Source organism: Condylura cristata, unplaced genomic scaffold (assembly GCF_000260355.1).
Source record: "Condylura cristata isolate star-nosed mole 26May11 unplaced genomic scaffold, ConCri1.0 scaffold00008, whole genome shotgun sequence".
NCBI classification, from domain to species: domain Eukaryota; kingdom Metazoa; phylum Chordata; class Mammalia; order Eulipotyphla; family Talpidae; genus Condylura; species Condylura cristata.
Window position 1 is genome coordinate 41,438,246 of NW_004567109.1, and position 19,903 is coordinate 41,458,148.

The following is a 19,903-nucleotide window of genomic DNA, read 5'->3' on the forward strand; positions in this document are numbered from 1 at the left end:
AGTGTATTTCGTTGATCTGCCTGTTCTGCACTCCACTCTGTCTCTGGTGAATTCTCTCACCCTCCACATCTCTGACCTGTATCCCAGTTCTGTATGCACAAATAAAATAAAATCTTTAAAAAAAAAAAAAAATGTTTAAGGGTCTCCCTGGTGGTGCAGCGGGTTAAAAGCACAGCACTAAGAAGCTAAAGCCACTTCTGCATGAGCTCGATCCCTGCCTGCCCCGGAGGTGACCACATGGCGCGGCAGACCTCTCCTGACCCACCCACCCGCTGCTCTCTTCAGCAATGTACTTCACGATCTGCCTATTCTGCTCCCCACTCTGTCTCTGGTGAATCCTCTCACCGCCCCTGCGCCTCTGGCCTGCACGCCGGTTCTGTATGAACAAATAAATAAATCTTAAAAAAAAAAAAAAAGTTTAAAATAAAAAAAATGATAAAACAAATTATATTATTATATTATACCAATACTACAAAATACCAAAAATAGAAGAAAAAGATAGAAAAAATGTAACTGTAACAATTCTAAGAAACATTTTTGGAAAAAATTTTTTTTCATAGAACAAAATGTAGAGGACACTCTCTGGTGGTGCAAGGGGTTAAAGTGCAGCACTATAATGCTATCTGCAGCACAAGTTCAATCCCTGGCCAGGGAGGTGACCCACATGGCAGGGCAGACCTCTCCTGTCTTGCATACTGCCTCCCCTCAGCAGTGTATTTCTGTCAATTCCCCTGTTCTGCTCTGCTCCCTACTCTATTGCTAGTGAATACTCTCACCCCCTACACCTGTCGCTTGTACCCCAGTTCTTATATGCATAAATAAAGAAATCTTTGTTAAATATTAGTATTTCATGAACTAGAAAATCCTGAGGGTGCATATAATAATTATCAAAGCAATGGCTATTTGTATTTATATTTCGAAGACTTCCAATATACACTTAGATGGAAATATTATATTTTTTAGGGTTTGATGGCTTCTTTCATAAAATTTGATAGTTAGCAACAAACTTACAATTCAATTCTCAAGGGAAATTCCTGGCTCATGGCTATTGTGGCTTTAAATGTTTTCTTACTCTCTTTGCACACCAATTCTCTACCCAGATGAGGAGCTCTAAAATGATAAAAAGAAAAGGGAGAGGGAAGAAAAGAAAAATATCAGAAAACTTATCCCACATGCTTCATCTTCCTAAAAAGAATCTGTCATCTTTCAATGTCACTGATAAATATTTCAAGTATTTTTAATCTAAGTATCAAAATAAATTAAAATTATATAGAACATGAGTGAAACATAAGAAATGAGACATAGGAAAACAAAAACAAATTAACAAATAGCAACGTGTGTATGGTAGTGGACTAAGGGTGCTTTAGTGGTGGGCAAACTAGGATGACCAAACCTGAGTAGTGAAATCAGATTTTATCCAAAAATTAACAATGATGAAAAAAATACATGCTACATTTAAAAATTAAAGAAAAAAAAACATGTAAACATTCAGATAAAAATTATCAAAACTCAACAAATTTCACATTGACTATAATTTTAATAATCATTATTTTTAGGAACAAGGCATATAAAAGACAGTTTCAAAATATCTTTGGATATTTAAAAAAATTATTCAATTCATTCTTTTACTGTCTACAGTTCTCAGCAAAGATAAACACATAAAAAGTGTGAAAAGAATGAACTCTATATTAACTATAGAATATTTTTAAATGAAAACATTTTGAAGAAATTAGAAGAGTATAATAATGAATCTTTCAATACAAACACATCCCCCTAAACACAGAGGATGGTAGTATTTGTACTCTCCACCAAAAAGAAGTAATTCTACAATGGACTGTCCTTTCCTTGGTAGGGCCATCCAAGAAAAAAAAAACAACCCTTATTCACTGAAAATCCACTCGCCATTCTTTATTTTGGTAAATATTTACTTAATACAAACTTTGAGCTAAGTATTCTAGTAAGTACTAATAACTAACTTGAAGCAAAAGTCTGTAAAAGGATGGTAAGATGCAAGTCAGGCATAGATTGAAACAAAGGGATATTGGCAGAAGATGAGCATGGAATAACAAAAAATTGTAAATTATGAATGGTCTTGTTGATATACTAAAAACTCAGGATCTAGCAACAAAATATAAAAGTTCAGCACACAATGGAAAAATCCAAGATGCAACTGCACTGGGTAATTCTTCACATTATATTTATTTAGAAGAAAGTCTTATAGGTTTTTGGTATATGCTAATTGGTAGGAGGGATGTACAAATGAAGGCTCTACAACTTATTTAAAAAATACATGTAGGGGGCCCTCCCTGGTGGCGCAGCGGGTTAAAGCACAGCACTAAGAAGCTTAAGCCGCCTACACATGAGTTCGATTCCCACCTGCCCTGGAGGAGATCCACATGGCGAGGCAGACCTCTCCTGACCTGCCCGCTGCTCCCCTCAGCAGTGTACTTCGTCAATCAGCCTGTTCTGCTCCCCACTCTGTCTTTAGTGAATCCTCTCACCCTCCACTTCTCTGGCCTGTACCCCAGTTCTATATGAATAAATAAATAAATCTTTAATGGCAGTGCAGCAGGTTAAAGTGCAGCTCTGCAAGCTAGCCGTGACCCCTACAGTGTGAGTTTGATCCCCGGCCAGGAGGTGACCCACATGGTGAAGCAGACCTCTCCTGACCCACCTGCTGCTCCCCTCAGCAGTGTAGTTCGTAGCTCCCCACTTTGTCTCTGGTGAATCTTATCACCGCCCCTGCACCTCTGGCCTGTACCCCAGTTCTGTATGCACAGCACAGTGGAGCTGTTGCAGCCACTGTGGTATCAGTTAGATCCCAGACCAGGGGCTGACCCACAAGGCGCAGCAGGCCTCTCCTGACCCTCCTGCTGCTCCCCTCAGCATTGTATTTTGGTTCATCTGCCTGTTCTGCTCTCCACTCTGTTTCTGGTGAATGGAATCATGACCCACCCTCCACCCCTCCACACCCAACCTCAGCCTGTACCACAGGTTCTCATATACATAAATCTTTTTTTAAAATACATGTAACTGGGAATACTTCACCTTCATAAGCTTAATCCATATTTTTAATGGTTAAAAAATTACTTCAAACAAAATTATACTTACTAACTCTAATGTAATTTTTATGTTTTAAATATTCACAATGTTTTTTAAGATTTTTTTCTAAACACCAAAGAATATATAGAGAAAACAAGATAAATATACACTTACTTTCCATTTTCGGCAGATATATACTCTTCCCATGTAATAGTGTTCTGAGGAGGAGGGGTAAGGGACTGTCTTCTCACCGGCTGACAAAAAAACAAAACAGAAACAAAGGGGGAAGGGTGCAAGAGGACAAAAAAAATCATTTTTTTATTATAAAACAAATTATTTAAAATACTAATCTGCTGAATTCATAAACATAATGCTTTATGAGGTTACTCCCAAGAGAATTCCATGGTGATTTAAACTCTATCAGTGATATCAATTATCAATATTTTTTCTAAGTCCTAAGAGATAAATATCAAAATAATAAAATCAATTCACTCAACGTTTTAATTATCTAAAATGTTCCTGGCATTATGGAAACTACTAGAGAAGTTTAAAAACTAGCCTTGAATGTAAGGAGCTTACAATGCAGAGTTGACATTTAAAAAAACCCACCATACAGACATGAACAGCTAGTGAGAATATAAAATATTATATAGTTAAAGGTCAGATGAGCTTACAAGTACTAAGTAGTATAAAATGCCAGAAAAGACAGCAGTCTACTATGGACAATAAATTGAGACAATTGGGTTTGGAGCTCAGATTTAAATGAAAATAAAGAAAATTTTAGACAGGAGAATCAATGATGGCAAACACAAGTAGACTGATCTGTTTGAACTAGGTTCAAAAGGAAGATTAACAATATTCATAAAGTTTAGATATTAAAACTTTTACTTAACTGTTAAATAAGTATCTGGAGCATTACTGGGATGAACTGGTAATATGTAATTAAGGGAGTGACAATAAGAAATTAAAAATTATTAAGGAAAAACTAACAAGAAAGACTACGGCAAGAGAACAATAAATTAGACTGATAAAATAACAAGATAAACAACAACAACCAGTCAAAGTACAGTTTGGATTAAATGAGTATACAATGTTTGGTAGGCAGCACACTAGATATATTAAAATCTGGGATTTTGACTAAATTGGAACTGCAGCTCAACTAATAGCTGTGTGAATTGGGCAAGGTACTGCCTATTATGTCAATTTAACTACCTGCAAAATGGGAGTTTGACCATGTCCCTCATAGTGCTGCACATAAGGATTCTACAACTATTGGTAATTGCCTTATTCTGGCAAGTTCCTAGAAGATAACTACAAAAGGAAAAGAAATAAGATCTGGAGACAAAGACTTAGAAATCTCTGACTAGATGAAAAATAAGAAAACAAAGAGCTAGTGACTGAATCCTAAAAATCATACACCTTCAGGAAAATAAAAAGGTCAGAAAGGCTAGCAATTGAAGAGGAAAAAGGAAAAATCAGAGCATTAAAGTACTAGGGAAATCACAAGAAAAGACTATTTCAGTATCATAATACAAAGACTTTAAAGAGAAGAAGTCTAGAAAAGGGCCATCTATGTAGTTTACAAGTTATGGATGAATAGCCCAGAGAATTGTGGGAAGAAAGAAAACTAGCCTTTATAGGAAATTAAGCAATATGAGAGGCAACTTTCTATCCTTTAAGGAGCTTACAACCAGACACACAGAAAGCAGAAAATTACAATGTAAGAAGACAGGAGCTAAACTGTAGGGAGCCAGAGGGTAACATACTAGCACAGACCCAGATTGGGGTAGCCAAAAAGATGTGCCAGTCATGTAGTACTTAAATAGTGGAGTCAAAAAGAAGGAACAACAAAAACAAGCTGCTGGAGGGTAGGCAAAGTACACTGGTGAGCAAAGAGTGCAGTGCTGGAAGTTGAAAAGCTTTTGTGGATGAAGTATACTATTATTTTTCTCAGGAAGCAATGGACAAAATTTGGTGCAATATAAAAACTAACTTTGGAGACAGACTAATTCAACCCTGGCTTTGCCGATTACTAGCTGACAAATCATTCAACCTCTCTCCACAGTTTTGTCGACTATATAGCCCCAAAGGATTATATAAAGATGGAGTGTAAAATATAATGTATGAAACAATGCCTGATACATAGTAAATATACCATCCATATCAGTTATTAAGCATAGGCTAAAATAGTTCAACCTATTTCAGGGAGATCACTCTGACAACAGTAATTAAAATAAGAAATGAGAAGGGTGTGCTGTTTCAAAACAATAAGAAATAGATTCAGGAAAGAGCTTTAGGAATCTGTGCTGATTAGATGTCAGGGTAAAAAAAGCTAAGAAGGCTAAGGACAAATTTCAGGTTGCTGATGTTGATTATAGTAGTAGATAATGGTGCTTCAAGACAGAGAAAGTAAGAAGGAGAAACTGATTATATTTAATTATACTAAATTTAGATACATATGTTTATCTAAGAGGTGGCGGGCAAAAATAGTATAGATCTGGTGTTTAGAAGTCAGAACTGAAGGTATATATTGGGTGTACCAATGTCTATGTGTTAACTGTACCATCTGAGGCTCTGTTACATGGTTGGTTATCTATACACTATCTATTTTGTTCCTTGTTGTTAAAAAAAAAAAAAAGCAAATAGCTCCCTTCCAAATTTTTGACTGAACACTGCATATCCAAGCATAAAGATTTCTTTTCCAGCCATCCTTGCAGATAGCTCGGTGTTACCATGTGACTAAATTCTAATGAAAGAAATTCTGATGTAGTTCTAAGAACCAGTTTGTCTTCTCCATCCTACTTACTATTAGGAATTACTATTCTTGCTGGCTGGAATACTAAACAGGTAATAGACCATTTTATACCATGTGGATGAGGGCCACATCCTAGGAATGGCAGAAAAATAAGACAAAGGTTAGATCTGAGTTTAACCCACAAAGAAGAGAAAATTCAAACTCAGATTATTACATGAGAGAAAAGTAAATTTTTATCTTAAGTTACTATTACTTTGGGCTATCTTTTAGGCAGTCAAATTTATAATGCCAAATTAAGTACATAAAATGGAATAGTACACATAATATTATGGCATATGGCAATGGTTTATCAGAACAATTAGTGGATTTGAAAGGTAGTTAGTGACCCTCATAAATATTGTGACAAAACATTAAATAGTACCTTGTGAAGCTGCAGAAGGCAAACACTAATATAACTTTTAACTCTAATGGAAATGACTAGAAAAGTTTAAGACTGCTGCCTTAACCCAGAAGAGCAAAGGCTTACTTCTACCCAAACTGCTCAGTAGGCCACAATCAATTGCTCCTTCAGAACACTTTAAAATCTGTGTAGCCTTGATTCTAGTCCATTATGTATTTAGCTATACAGATTATATATATATGTACATATATACTTACAGGCATACATACACACATATATTATCAGCAAAGCCTCATTTGCTAGGCAGGAATAGATAATATGGCATGTCACATAAGTATATATTTCAGGTAATAAACTTTGTAAGCAATTTCTATTATTTCCAATAGAATTCTAAACTGTACATTGTACATTATCCAACTTTGTGAAGACATAATAATGAATCTAATTTAAACTTTTCATGAATCTAATTTAAACCTTTAGCTCATGCCTATGAATATCTATTACAAGGCTTTTTCTAATTTATCATAATAGTCATTTGATACACTCTGACACTTTAGCTAAATCCTTCAGTGTTCCCTCTACATTGCTCCCATAGCTGTCTGATGAAACAAGACATAAAGGCTGTAATCATACACCAGATGGCTTTCTAATTATATTTCTCCTAACCCATAGGCTCTATAACTGAATGCCACCAAGTCTTTCTTTCATAATTAGATGTAAAAAATCTAATGCTTGTCTTCCTTGAAACATATCAAAAATATATTTGTTTATTTATTGCTAGAATTTCTAATATTCTAACATTTTACATGGCTATGGTTCCTAGAAGTTAAAGATGTTCATGTATTTTTTTTTAATCTAGGTACTCCTAGTTAGATTTTCTATATTAAAAATCTATATAATTTCCATGGGACTTAATTCAATTTCTGTATATATATTTGGCATGTATTTAATACTTTGATCAATACATTTCTGTTTATAGTATAAATAGGAGCACTGTTCCCTTTTCTAGAACAAAAAGAAAAAAAAAGGATCAAACATATAGGAGTAAAGTGCCCATGATTTAAGAATCTCTAGGTCATAAATTTTACAATAACAAAAATAAGTTCAAATATACATATTATTATAACCCTGTTTGGAAAGATGGCAAAACCCGTCACATGAAAAATAATTCCTCTAACTGCTACCTAAAAGCCTCATGTTATAAAAAAGTTTTTTTTAATTAGGCTTTAAAAAAGAACTCAAAAACTATTCATTTTACAATAAAGAATATAAATTCATCCTGAAAAGGGTCATTTATTTTTAAGAAGTAAAGTTTTATTAAAATAGAATATTTTTGCCTTTAAAAACAATAAAAAGTCATAAGCATTTCTAAGTTCTTAAATTTTTCAATAGTTGCAAAGGAAAAAAATTGTTATTTAATAATGTGTTTAATGCACATCACTGAAAAAACACAATTTTAATTTTTACATTTACCAATAGAGTCTTTCCAGGAGTATATCTCATGGTCACCCCAATTCTTTCAAATTTAACTTTTAAATATTTTTAAAAATCTGCTAAGACATGTTAAATATCTAGATATACAGATAAATAAAACAAAGATAGGCTTACTTAAGAGAAAGCTCTACTTAAGAGTAAGAACATTCTGTTTGAGGTAAGAGAAATTGGAATTAAAAGCTACTTCTAGCTTTAAGACTTCAGATAGATTTCTTTAAACCTTGACTTCTTTTATATAAAATGGGTCAGTGATACTCATCTCATAAGGTCATTGTAATAAATGAGACAATTTATTGAAAGTACTTAACACATTTGTTCATGTGAACAATATTTAAGTCAAACAGGGAACAAAAACGAGGTAAATGTGGTTCCAGTTTTTACCTGAATTTTATGATGCTACTTCACTCAGAATAAAACCATAGAAGGCTTTGTTAGTCTCCAATATTAAAATGCATGCATTTGGGTAACCTATATTTCAGTGAGTTGAAAACTGATACAGCTTCTATTGATTTCCATGCTTCATTCATTTTTATATTTCTGGCTGTGAACAAGCAGTCATTAATCTTCAGTACTGACATACAGTATGTTTTTTAAAACTCTGTAAAGATTTTTAATACAGGTCACCAATAAAATGGAAATGTTACTTGAATTAGATAGATCCCCTCCTTTTATTGTTTTTGACTACCTGTACTTTAACTTTACATGTTAATTTATATATCCCTTTCCTAAAAAGCTTATTATGTAAGTTTAAGAGAACTGTATTCCTAAAATTATCTATGAAATAAATACAAATATTTCTTATCTTCTTTAATTCATACTGTTGAGTACATGTAAATTAGTTCCATGATGCTTTCCATATTAATAAATTCTGTCTCTATTAAGGAAAAAAATAAGAAGTTATTGTATCTTTTTATAATTTGGCTTATCAATTCTATTCTGATATTCTTGCATCCTGAACCTTACCTGATTCAATCATCAAATTTTATGTATAGATGAATATCTGACAGAATTATTATTTTCTGAAATTTCTTCTAAATACTTATAATTAAACTCCAAAAAGATTCTCAACTGTAACTTCAGTTCTTCCCTATCAAAAGTCCAAACAATAGATAGAGATATATTTTTATTACAAAACTATTTACAAAATAATCTTAAAATAATTACAAACACAGAAATTAATAATATAGCAAGTTAATAAATTATTTATGCTAGGTTAAAAAAAAAGTCTGATTTTTAAAAAATGAATAATGGTATATTAAAAAATACTTTTGGGGAGATCCTATACTTCTAAAACCTAAACAGTAATGCAAAGCAGGGTTACCTTAAATTAAAAAAAAAAAAAGTAAACAAGAAAAAGCCCTTATAAGATCAGGTAAACGGCTGGCCCTTGCTCTCAACACCTTTATTCAATATTATACTTCTGTTACTTCCCAGTGCCATGAAGTAAGAAAAACTATTAAAATCTCAGATATACAAGAAAAAAGTTAAAACTATTTTTATTTTCTGATGTCATGATAACCTGTAGAAAATGCTAAGGAATATATCTAAAAACCTAAATAACTAATATATATTAATAACCAACATAGAAAAATTGTATTTTTCTGCATGTTAGCCAAGAAAAATTAGAAGGTAAAATGTAAAAGCATCACTTAGAATAGCATTAAAATGTGAACTAGTTGAGAAATTAAATATACTAAAAAGTACATAACACTTCTATGGCACATGTTAAATAAAAGTTCTAAACAAATGTTCATTAAACATGTGATTTATTGTTTTTAAGATATCAATTCTCCCACATTAAGCTACAGATTCAATTACATACTAATAAAAATTCCAGCAGACAGTTCAATGGAAGAAGGACAGAGCTTTTCAAAAACTGGCACTAGGTTAACTGGATATCCAAGCCAAAAGCTAAATTTTGATTTAAAAATCACACCTTTTACAAAACTAACTGATATGTGGATTTAAAATATAAAATGCAAAGATCTAAGTCTTTGGGGGAAAAGAAAATAAGCAGAAAAATCATAGTGTCCTGTAGCTAGAAAGTTTTAGGTTGGCATGGGCCATGAAACAAAATTGATAAAACTTGACCTTATCAAAGTGAAAACTTTTCCTCTACAAAAGACCTGTTTAGGGCATTCCCTGATTGTGCAAAAGGTTAAAATGCAACAGTAGGAAGCTATCCACAGCCACTGCAGCACAAGTTCAATCCCTGGCAAGGGATCTAACCCTGGCCCATACGGCACAGCAGACCTCTCCTGACCTGCCCCATGTTCCCTCAGCAAAATATTTCAGTTGATCGACCTATTTATGCATAGGAGAACTGGAGTATAGGCCTGAGGTGTGAGGGGTGAGAGGATTCACCAGAGACAGAGTGGGGAGCAGAACAGGCCGATTGACAAAGAACACTGCTGAGGGGAGCAGCAGGCAGGTCAGAAGAGGTCTGTCACGCCATGTGGGTCAGCTCTCTTGCAGGGATCAAATTCATGCTGCAGTGGCTTCGGAGAGCTTCATAATGACATGCTTTAACCCGCTGTACCACCAGTGAGAGCCCAAGTAAATAAAATTTTTTTTAAAGATTTATTTATTTATGCTTACAGAACTGGGGTACAGGCCAGAGGTGTGGTGGGTGAGAGAATTCACCAGAGACAGTGTGGGGAGCAGAACAAGCAGAATGACAAAGTACACTGCTGAGGGGAGCAGCGGGCGGGTGAGAAGAGGTCTGCCACACCATGTGGGTCAGCTCCCTGGCGGGGGATCAAACTCGTGCTGTAGTGGCTTCATAATGATGTGCTTTAACCTGTTGGGCCACCATGGAGAGACCCGTAAATAAATTTTTTAAAAACCTGTTTAATGGGACAGAAAGATAGCAGGAGAAAAATATTCAGTACAAAAATCACATCAGGAAAGAAAATAGGCAGATACTATGGTCTTGGTTCCCAACCTCCAGAAGTATGAGAAATAAATTCCTCTTATTTTAAGCAACCCACTCTATGGTATTTTGCTTTGGCATCCATCCAAGCTAAAATACCATTAGTGGAGTAAAATAAAAACTATGAGAATAGCAAATGCTGACAAGGACATAAGAGAACTGATAACTCATAGTCTGCTAGTGGGAATACCACTGGGCCCTAGGATCTAGGCCCTGACAATCCACCTGCTCAGGTATCCTGAGTGCATATATAAGCAGCGAGCTTCATTCATTTCCAAAGAGAAAATTTATCTCTGAGAAATAAACTTATGTTTACATAAAAACCTATATAATATGTTTATAGTACCCTTATTCATAAAAGTGAAAAACTGGGAACAACCCAAATTTGAATCGTTAAACTACGGTACATTTATATCATGGAATACTGCTCATAAATAAAAAAGATAAAGCTATTAATACACACAACAACTTAAATACATTACCAGGGAATTAGCTGAATGAAAAAAAAAGCCAGTATCAAAAAATTATATACAATATATTTAAAATGACAGAATTAAAGAAACTGGAAAGCAGATTAGTGGTTGTCAGAGGTAAGAGACAAGGAAAGGGTAAAAAAGCAGTAGGTGGAGAGGGGAATGGGATCAAAAACGGGGGGGTTGGGAGGGAAGTGCACGGGATTATAGTGATGGCACACAGGTGACATGGTGATGGGAAACCCGCGGGGATTACAATTGAGATGGAAAAAAAATGTACAAAATGATGTAAAAATAAACTGTTATAAAATTAAAAAAAAAAAAGCAGTAGGTATGTTTATAAAAAGGGAACAGAAGGATCTGGAGTGCTGGAGATCTTCTATATGCATGCAATATTCTGCTTGTGCTACTGTACTAGTTTTGCAAGAGCATCAGGTTACAAACTTTGTCCTAAAGGAAATCAAGTTTATATACAGATAAATCAGATAGATAATAGAGAAAACTGGCAAATGGTCCATGAAATTCTGTTCCTGTTTGATAAAGTTTTAATTCCATGTACTAATCCCAAAGTGGCTTGCTGCCAAAATTAAAAGACTGTAGCAACTGGGCCCTTCTGGTAGCACAACCTGTTAAAACACAGCACTGTGAAGTTATCCAAAGCCACTGCAGCAGGCATTTGATCCCCGGCCAGGGAGGTGTCCCTCATGGCACAGCAGACCTCTCCTGTCCTGCCCACTGCTCCGCTCAGCACTGTATTCCAGAACATCGACCTGTCTGCTCCCCACTGTCTCTGGTGAATCCTCCCACACCTCTGGCCTGTAACAGTTCTTGTATGCATAAATAAATAAATCTTTCAAAAAAAAAAAAAAAAGATTGTAGCAATAACCACCAGCACATCAAGGTCCTTTTAAAAAGAACTTTAATAAAATTAAAATCACAATACAAGTCCAAAAAAATGACCTTTGTTAGGCCAACAGTGAGAGAGGGTAGCAGCTTTGTCAAAGACTGAGCTCATAATTCTCTCTTTAAATTTATCTCCATTTCCATTTCCTGAGCATATCAGGAGGTCAGTAAGTACCGGGAGAATTGCTGAAAATGAAATCTGGTAAGTCTTTATCCAAAGGCCAAGAGAAAAAATAAGGATTGCAGAAAGTATCTTGGCAGGAAGGGGAAGGGTCCACACTAAAATAACATGAGCACAATTTTAAGAAACATTTCATGGGAATTCTCAAACAGTTTCTTTAACTAAACTAAGGTTGATCCACTTAATATATATACTTTCTAAATGTTAAAATGGTATCATTACACACATTACCACCAACTAATTGGAACTTGGTATGGTATTCTGTTAAGTTTGTTCTACCCTTAAAAATATAACATCTGACACAATAAAATAGGGAGAAACTATTCAAGGAATTTAAGCATCCTTAAAATAAACTTTAACCTTTTTAGGACTGTGATTCACATTTTGCACAACTCAGTATTCACATATACATATTGACATAACACATGTATCCTGAAATGACTATATCATAAATAATGAAAGGCACTATGTGTGCTGTGCTGATTTGTTTGATTGTTTCCCTAATATCCTTATTTGGATTCTAATTTTTAAAAAAAGGTATTCTACTAAATTGATTTCATTATCACTAAGGGGCCCCTATTTACAATTTGGGAAAGACATCCAAATGTAGTGAAATGTTAACATTTGGGGAATCTTGATGAAGAATACCTGAGTATAAAATTCTTTGTATTGTTTTACTAACCTTTTTTGTAAGTCTGAAATTATAAAAACAAAAGATAAATTTAAGGAACTATCCATTTCATTTTATTAGGGAATAAGATTAAATATTACTAGGTCTCACATACCTTAGTATTTCCTAATTCTCCCTCCCCTTTCCCTTTGCTCATAATTCTTGGCATATAATATACATTTAATAAACACAAATTGAACAAAAAGTATGGTAAGTATGAGCTAGAAATTATTTCATGAAGCCAGAGAATCGTTAGCTGGACCTTTCAAGCATGGGAAGATTTCTTTTGGTAAACTAGGTAAAAATAATATATGCAAAGGGACATGGACTAACACTGTGCTTCATATTTATAAAAATATGTCAATAAAGACTCAAAGAACAAATTCACAATAATTATCAAAGGTCAAACCACGGAAAATAAAACGTGGTAGATACACAGTAAACACAGTAAAACCTATGTGTGCACTTAAAGTCACTGAATGTCAGAAATGAGGTCTACTCCCTCTCTCCTTAGTAAATTATAAAAAGGAGAAGTAAAAGTTATACCTCAAAATTTTGTTCCATTATGTTTCCACCCTTACTCAAACTCTCCATGATGGCCTTATTTCGAAGGATATCTTCCTCACTGAGATGTTCTCTTCTTTTTCTTGATTCTAAAACAAGTCCATTGACCAGATAAAAGTCTGCCAGAAAGTTTCCTACTCTTTCCTAAAACAAAATGAAATATTTTAAAATAACAAAACAAGTTTGTGACAGATTTTTAAAAATTCAAACTAATATCCAAAAACAAGTGTTTTTCCACAAATAGGCCACATTTAAGTAAAAATAAACATCCTTTGTGCTTGAAATTTTCAAATTATCTTATAGTCTATTAAGTTAAAAATACATAAAATTATAAGTTTCAAATTTGTAAAGAAAAATTTAAAGCACGTAAAAATACTTAATCTGCAAAGGAATAAAATTTAAGTAAAAATACCACACATTATAACTTTAGAATCCACACTTATGAAGCACAATTCTATCAGATTTATTTAACTCATAGACAAACTTCTATCAGATTTATTTAACTCATAGACAAACATAAGTACCAAGGAGGGGTCAGGTATAGTTACTGTTCCCATTTTATAGATAGAAAAAAAAAGTGAAATAAAATGAAATAGTCTGTCACACAGGAATTGTTATACAACTAGAACACTGAACTATTCCAATACTCTATTTTCTAGCAGGACCAAACTTTTAAGTTATATTTGCTTGCTGCTTTTAATAAAGAAGAAAGAACAACAGAGAGGTTTGTTCACCAATATAATCAAGTGTGAAGTGGGAATAGGGAAATTCAACTGCTATAAAGCAAATAAAGGAAAGAGTTATTTCCTTTCAATGACGTCCTCCTTCAACACTAACCTTCATTCTGGATGGTGAGAGTTTCTCAAATCTTACTTCAAAAAATGTGATATAATAACTTACTGAAAACAAATTTTTCACTTCTAACTATACTTGGTCTTCATCTTGCTGCTGGTTTCTGGCACTCTAAAACTGTGTGATTAGAGGCATTTCTAATCACACCCTACCTTTGGTGTCTCCTTCCATAACCAGAAAGCAAAGCATTCTGTACTTATTTCTACCAACAAAATGGGAACTATAAGCATTACTGACTCCCTCCTTACCTGTCAAAGATTTAAGAAGATCACCTACAAGCTGTTCAAGAGCTTTGAGCTGCTTAGGAGTAGCACTAGATGAATAATAGCTTCAATTTTTATCTTCTCTTGAAGTGATCCTCTAATGCTGTCCAGAAGAACAGAGTACAAACAAATAAGACTCCAAGCTTATAAATGCACTGCAATGTAGGATCTCACAACTGAAAATCCTATAATGCTACTTATTGTCAAACTGGCGTAAAGAAAAAAAAAAGTGATGAACCAATATTTCATAGTGGGAATTTGTGACTGGAAATAGTCAAGTGATAATTACCAGTTTTTGAAATCTTAAAATGAAAAACTGTGCTAGAAATATGTCATGTCTATGAAAGTTCCTAGTGCATATTCCCCATAATTCAGGCATTTTATTTCTTGCTATCTGTAAGACAATGTCAAAGACATATTCAAGGATGGTAAATGTGACATTGTAATGTAATATACCAAGAGAAATTCTCTGGTAAAAGTGTGTACATTCATCTTAATGTCAAAAAAATAAGATATTATGTAAACAAATCACAAATCACACAGTTTTAGAGTGCCAGAAACCAGCAGCAAGCAAGATGAAGACCAAGTGTAGTTAGAAATGAGAAATTTGTTTCCAGTAGGTTATTCATCATATTTTTTGAAGTAAGATTTTAAAAACTCTGATCACCCAGAATGAAGGTTAGTGCTGAAGCAGGACTTCATATGGAATGCTATTCAGCTGCTTAAAAAGAATGTAGTACTACTGATTTAAAAAAAAAAAAAAAGCAGTATTACAGAATTAAAAACACAGTTGATATAGTACTTAATGTAGTGACATTGAAAAAATAAATATCCACAACTAAAGCTATGTATTACAAGGGATACATAGTTATGTACATAAAGACTTTAAAAGATCTGAAGAACATACAAATGGACAATCTCTAACAAGCAGCTCTGGGCAGGTGTGTAGTGCCCAAAGAGGAATTTTCAGTTTTATGGTAAAATTTTATGGTGGTTAATTTTATGGTAACTTGGCTAGACTATGGTGCCTAATATGGTGTTTAGTTAAACACCAATCTAGATACTACTGCGAAAACATTTTTTAGATATAATTAATATTAGACCAGCAGACTTGGAATAAAGCAGATAAGGTAGGCAGGCCTCACCAATTAAATGCAAGCCTTTTAAAGGCAGTGATAAATGTTATCCAAAGTTAAAACAATTAGGACTCAAGATTGCAACATAGAAACCAGGCTTGAGATTCCAGCCAGCAGGTGTCAGTCAGACTCAACACATTGTCAGCTTTCCCAGCCTGCATTTCCATTTCCAGACCGCTCTACACATTTCAGACTTAACAAGTTTTACAATCACCTGAGCCATTTCTTTCCTTCCTCTCTCTGTATCTATACATCAACATATAGACATACATACACACACACAGTATTGTAAACCAGTATTACTACAATAAAAAAAAAATATTAGAAGTACTTTGTACAGGAATGAAAATGCTTTACTTAGTAATAGAAACTATTTTCTATACAATAACAAGGCAATTAACAATAGAAATCTTTCCCAATATAGAATTCAAATGTTCTAAACTTTCTCTCTTAGCTTCAAACTCTGTAATCAACCATTATTAACTCTCTATCTGGATTCAAGAAGAGAAGACAATTCAGTAAGCTACTTCCTCCTGCATTTCCATTATACTATTTTGGCCACATTTAAATACTAAACAAATTTTAAAATTTAGAATCTGATTTGAACATACTGTTTTATCTTCTCGAAAAAGCCATCCTGTTTGGGCACGTGTGAAAGAAATTGATTTGGTTGATAAAGTTGCAGAGTAAATATCACTACTCATTAAAATGTCAACCTCTTCTTCTGTTTCCATCTCTGATTCCTGAGGAGAGGAAAAAGTTAGATATAATGATCTCAATTTAATTCTTACCTCATCATTATCAACTGAACCTTTCTTTCCCAAATTTGCCTCTAGAAAAAAAAGGATGGAAAAAGGAAGAAATAGAAGGAAGGAAGGAAGTGGAAGAAGCATGGACTAAGAGATGAAAATGAGAAAAGAAACAAGGGGAATCCAGAAAGGATCATCCCTATATTCTTTATAGAAAAGGAATCTATAAATGTCAATCCATAATTTCTCAACTTAATAAGTAGACTTGTGGGTTTTATGATCTATATATTCTCCAGAACTGGTGTATAATAACTGATCAATTATTTTTAAGTGAGAAAAAAAAGATTTATCCTTATTTCATGGAAGACTACAGGATCGGTAAGAATTAAGTGAAATAAAATGAGATTCTATTCTGTAATAAGCCAATACAGATTCTGTCCATCTCTCTTGGGATCACAATGTCCTAAGGAAAAAAGAAACAAAAGGGCAGAACCTAAATAGCTGATGGGGAAATCAGAACTACCAATAAGGTTTACAACAGCTAGAGGCTCTATTTCCCATACCTCCTTATTTCTATGGAATAGTTTCCCAAAGACCCTTTTTCTACTCTCAACACCAATCTTTTACACAAATATAGTCCATTTCTCAATCTATGAATATACATGAAAAAACAGCAGTAATTTAGGACTGGGATATTACCATTCCCTTCATCTTTTCCAACCCCTGAGCAAAGTATAGCTTTCCATTTCTTTGTGTCTATTTCTCTTAACAAGGTGTCTTATATTTTTCATTGTGTAGAACCTTCACCTCCTTTGTTTAAGTCCACTCTTTGGCACTTTTATTTTTGGAATTGTGAATGTGATTATTTTCTGGATTTCTTTCTTTTCAAATGCAACTGATATTTACAGATTGATTTTGTGACCTCCCACTTTCTTGAAATAATTATTATCACTACTTTTCTAGTGAAAGCTTTAGGGGTTTCCCATTTATATTACCATGTCACCCACAGATAATGAAAGTTTTACTTCTTTTCCAGTTTACTTCTTTTCTAGTTTTCTATCTTTCTCTTGTTGCTCTCTTCTCAAACAGATTACCCATTTTCTGACTTTACTTATCCTGATTCTTCCACAAGGAATGCCTTTATTTTTCTTTTCCTCTTTAATCTAAGTCTCAGTGACAGGAAACTATTTCAATAGTACATACAAACTAATCTAAGTGAGAGATTTGAGGATAGGGCCACAAGATATCGTAAATGATAATAAGTGGAAAAGAAGTAGTGGAAAAATAAAACAAACCAAAAAAGAATAATAGTGATGAAACAAAGTGTTAAACATTTGTAGGGCAATCAGTGAATTTTCTTTGTTGGATAGCAGTGAAAGGAGGGTCAAGGAACAAAGGATAGAGATAAAAATGGATAAAATTATTCAATGGTAACATGGAAATGTGATATGACAGAAGGACAATAAAGGGAATAAGATAAAGAGAAAAGACAGGAAGCCAAAGAGTTAGGAAAAGTGGAGGAGTAAACAGCCAAAAGAAGTACTTACATTAAGGAGATAAAGGTGGTCAACAACATTAAAAGAAAACTAAGGTCAAAAGATAATAAATGGTAAAAGGAAGAGCAAAGGTTCAACAAATGAGAACTAAGAGTAACTGGAGTTGATTTAACTAGGAGATAGGTCATCAGTGAATTATGAGTGAACAGGCTGAATGGACTGGTCAGAACAGAGACATAAATAAAAATTGTGTATCTTTATAATTTTATAATTTTTATAGTATTTTCATAAAGGTCACTACAGTAATAACCTTTTGAGAATGAACTGTTTCAACCACACTTTATGTCTTTTTAAACAATGAGATTTGGCTGCATACAGAAACATAAAAGTATTAGAGGAAGCATTTAGAGGAATGCTGATAACATGCTCACCTCATGGTGTATTCGCTGATAAACTTTTTGTTCATTGTCTAATACTACAAAAGATTCAGAGGGTGCCGCATCCCCATTGAAAATGAAGCTTAAATCCCCTCGTTGGCACTTCATGTCAGTAAAGTCTATGAGAGTAGTGTCAAGCCTGTGGAAAATAGATATATGAGAAACTCTGACAAAACTGTGTTAAAACTCCATAATAAACAAAAAGCCATAGTCCTTCTAAACTTAACTGAAATCAAATTAAGTTAAAAGCTAAATTTAAAATATGTTATTTTAAAACAACAAAAGAACATTTGAATATATTCTATTTTATCTACATTTCATTTTTCTGGATATATACTTCATAAATCTTTCAAGATGTTCTAGTTCTATACCCTCATTTCCAAACTAAAATTTTGGAAATTTACAGAGAAACAGATACAAAAATTTACATACAATTTTCAAAAATACTGTGTGTGTGTGTGTGTAGATACATATGCACACACATACATATATGTATATTGAGGGGCATATTTAACATTATATAAAAATATCTATATTAATATCAAACTATGATGTAAAGTATGATAAAAGCAAAATTCTAAAATGACTAAAATAAATAGACTTCCCATGAAACCCAACCATGGATCTTAGTTTTATAAGCAAAAAGAAGAAAATTAAAATTAGCCATTGGGCCCTCCCTGGTGGCGCAGGGGTCAAAGCACAGCACTACAAGATAGCCACAAGCCGCTTCAGTGTAAGTCAAATCCCAGTCCCGGAGGTGGCCCACATGGCACGGCAGGCCTCTCCTGACCCGTCCCTTGCTTCCCTCAGCAGTGTACTTTGTTGATCTGCCTGTTCTGCTTCATACTCTCTCTCTGGTGAATCCTCTCACTGCCCCCACACCTCTGGCCTACACCCCAGTTGTACTTGTATAGTTGTATGCATAAATAAGTAAATCTTAAAAATTAAATACTATTTTAAAAATTAGCCATAAGTATTCGTTAGAATAAATACATGACTGAGTAGAACAGAGATAGACAGATGGGTGGATAGATAAGGAAAGGAAGGGAGGCAAAAAAGGATGAGAATTGGTTCTTCCTTACATTTCCCTTAACTCCTTAAAAAGTCAAGATCAGGAAGATGACCACTTTAAACCTTCTCAGTATTCTATCATGACCTTCACTATGCTTGCCTTCATGTCAGTTTGTAGTTAAATGAGAATACCACCTTCACTTTAGTCAATATTTTATCTCTAGTTTCTTATCTATAATATATCTCAAGTGAAGTTAAATATTGTGAATACATTCGAGTATGTTTAAAAAATATTAATCCAAAGATAAGTTATTATTATGCAAGAGAAAAGCTTCCTCTAAACCTCAAGTTTTTGTTATTCAGAAAAAAATCAAATCACCTTACCTGATATTGATACCTTGTTTGTATATTTTACATGCATCAGAAGGCAGAATTCGGGAAAGTAAAGGCACTGTAATTTTAAAAAGAAAAAGTTAAAAAAAATTTAAAGTTCTGAAACAATAAAAGTTCAGATTAAAAGAATAGTGTAAACATTCTACCAATTC

At 33.7% G+C, this 19,903-nt stretch overlaps 1 protein-coding gene across 2 annotated transcripts in view; it reads right to left on the reverse strand.

Annotated features, from left to right (window-relative positions):
• ANKRD13C (ankyrin repeat domain 13C) overlaps positions 1-19,903 on the reverse strand; it is a 68,075-nt gene that overhangs the window by 10,254 nt on the left and 37,918 nt on the right. Inside the window, exons 6-11 of one of the 2 annotated variants that reach the window (XM_004679115.2) lie at positions 19,743-19,809; positions 18,342-18,486; positions 16,277-16,408; positions 13,397-13,558; positions 3,217-3,296; positions 1,012-1,110 (exon numbers count right to left, since the gene is read on the reverse strand). In XM_004679115.2, coding sequence (XP_004679172.1) covers positions 1,012-1,110; positions 3,217-3,296; positions 13,397-13,558; positions 16,277-16,408; positions 18,342-18,486; positions 19,743-19,809 — 685 coding nt within the window. The remainder of the gene's footprint in view (positions 1-1,011; positions 1,111-3,216; positions 3,297-13,396; positions 13,559-16,276; positions 16,409-18,341; positions 18,487-19,742; positions 19,810-19,903) is intronic. The other variant, XM_012722749.1, reaches the window with a different exon arrangement.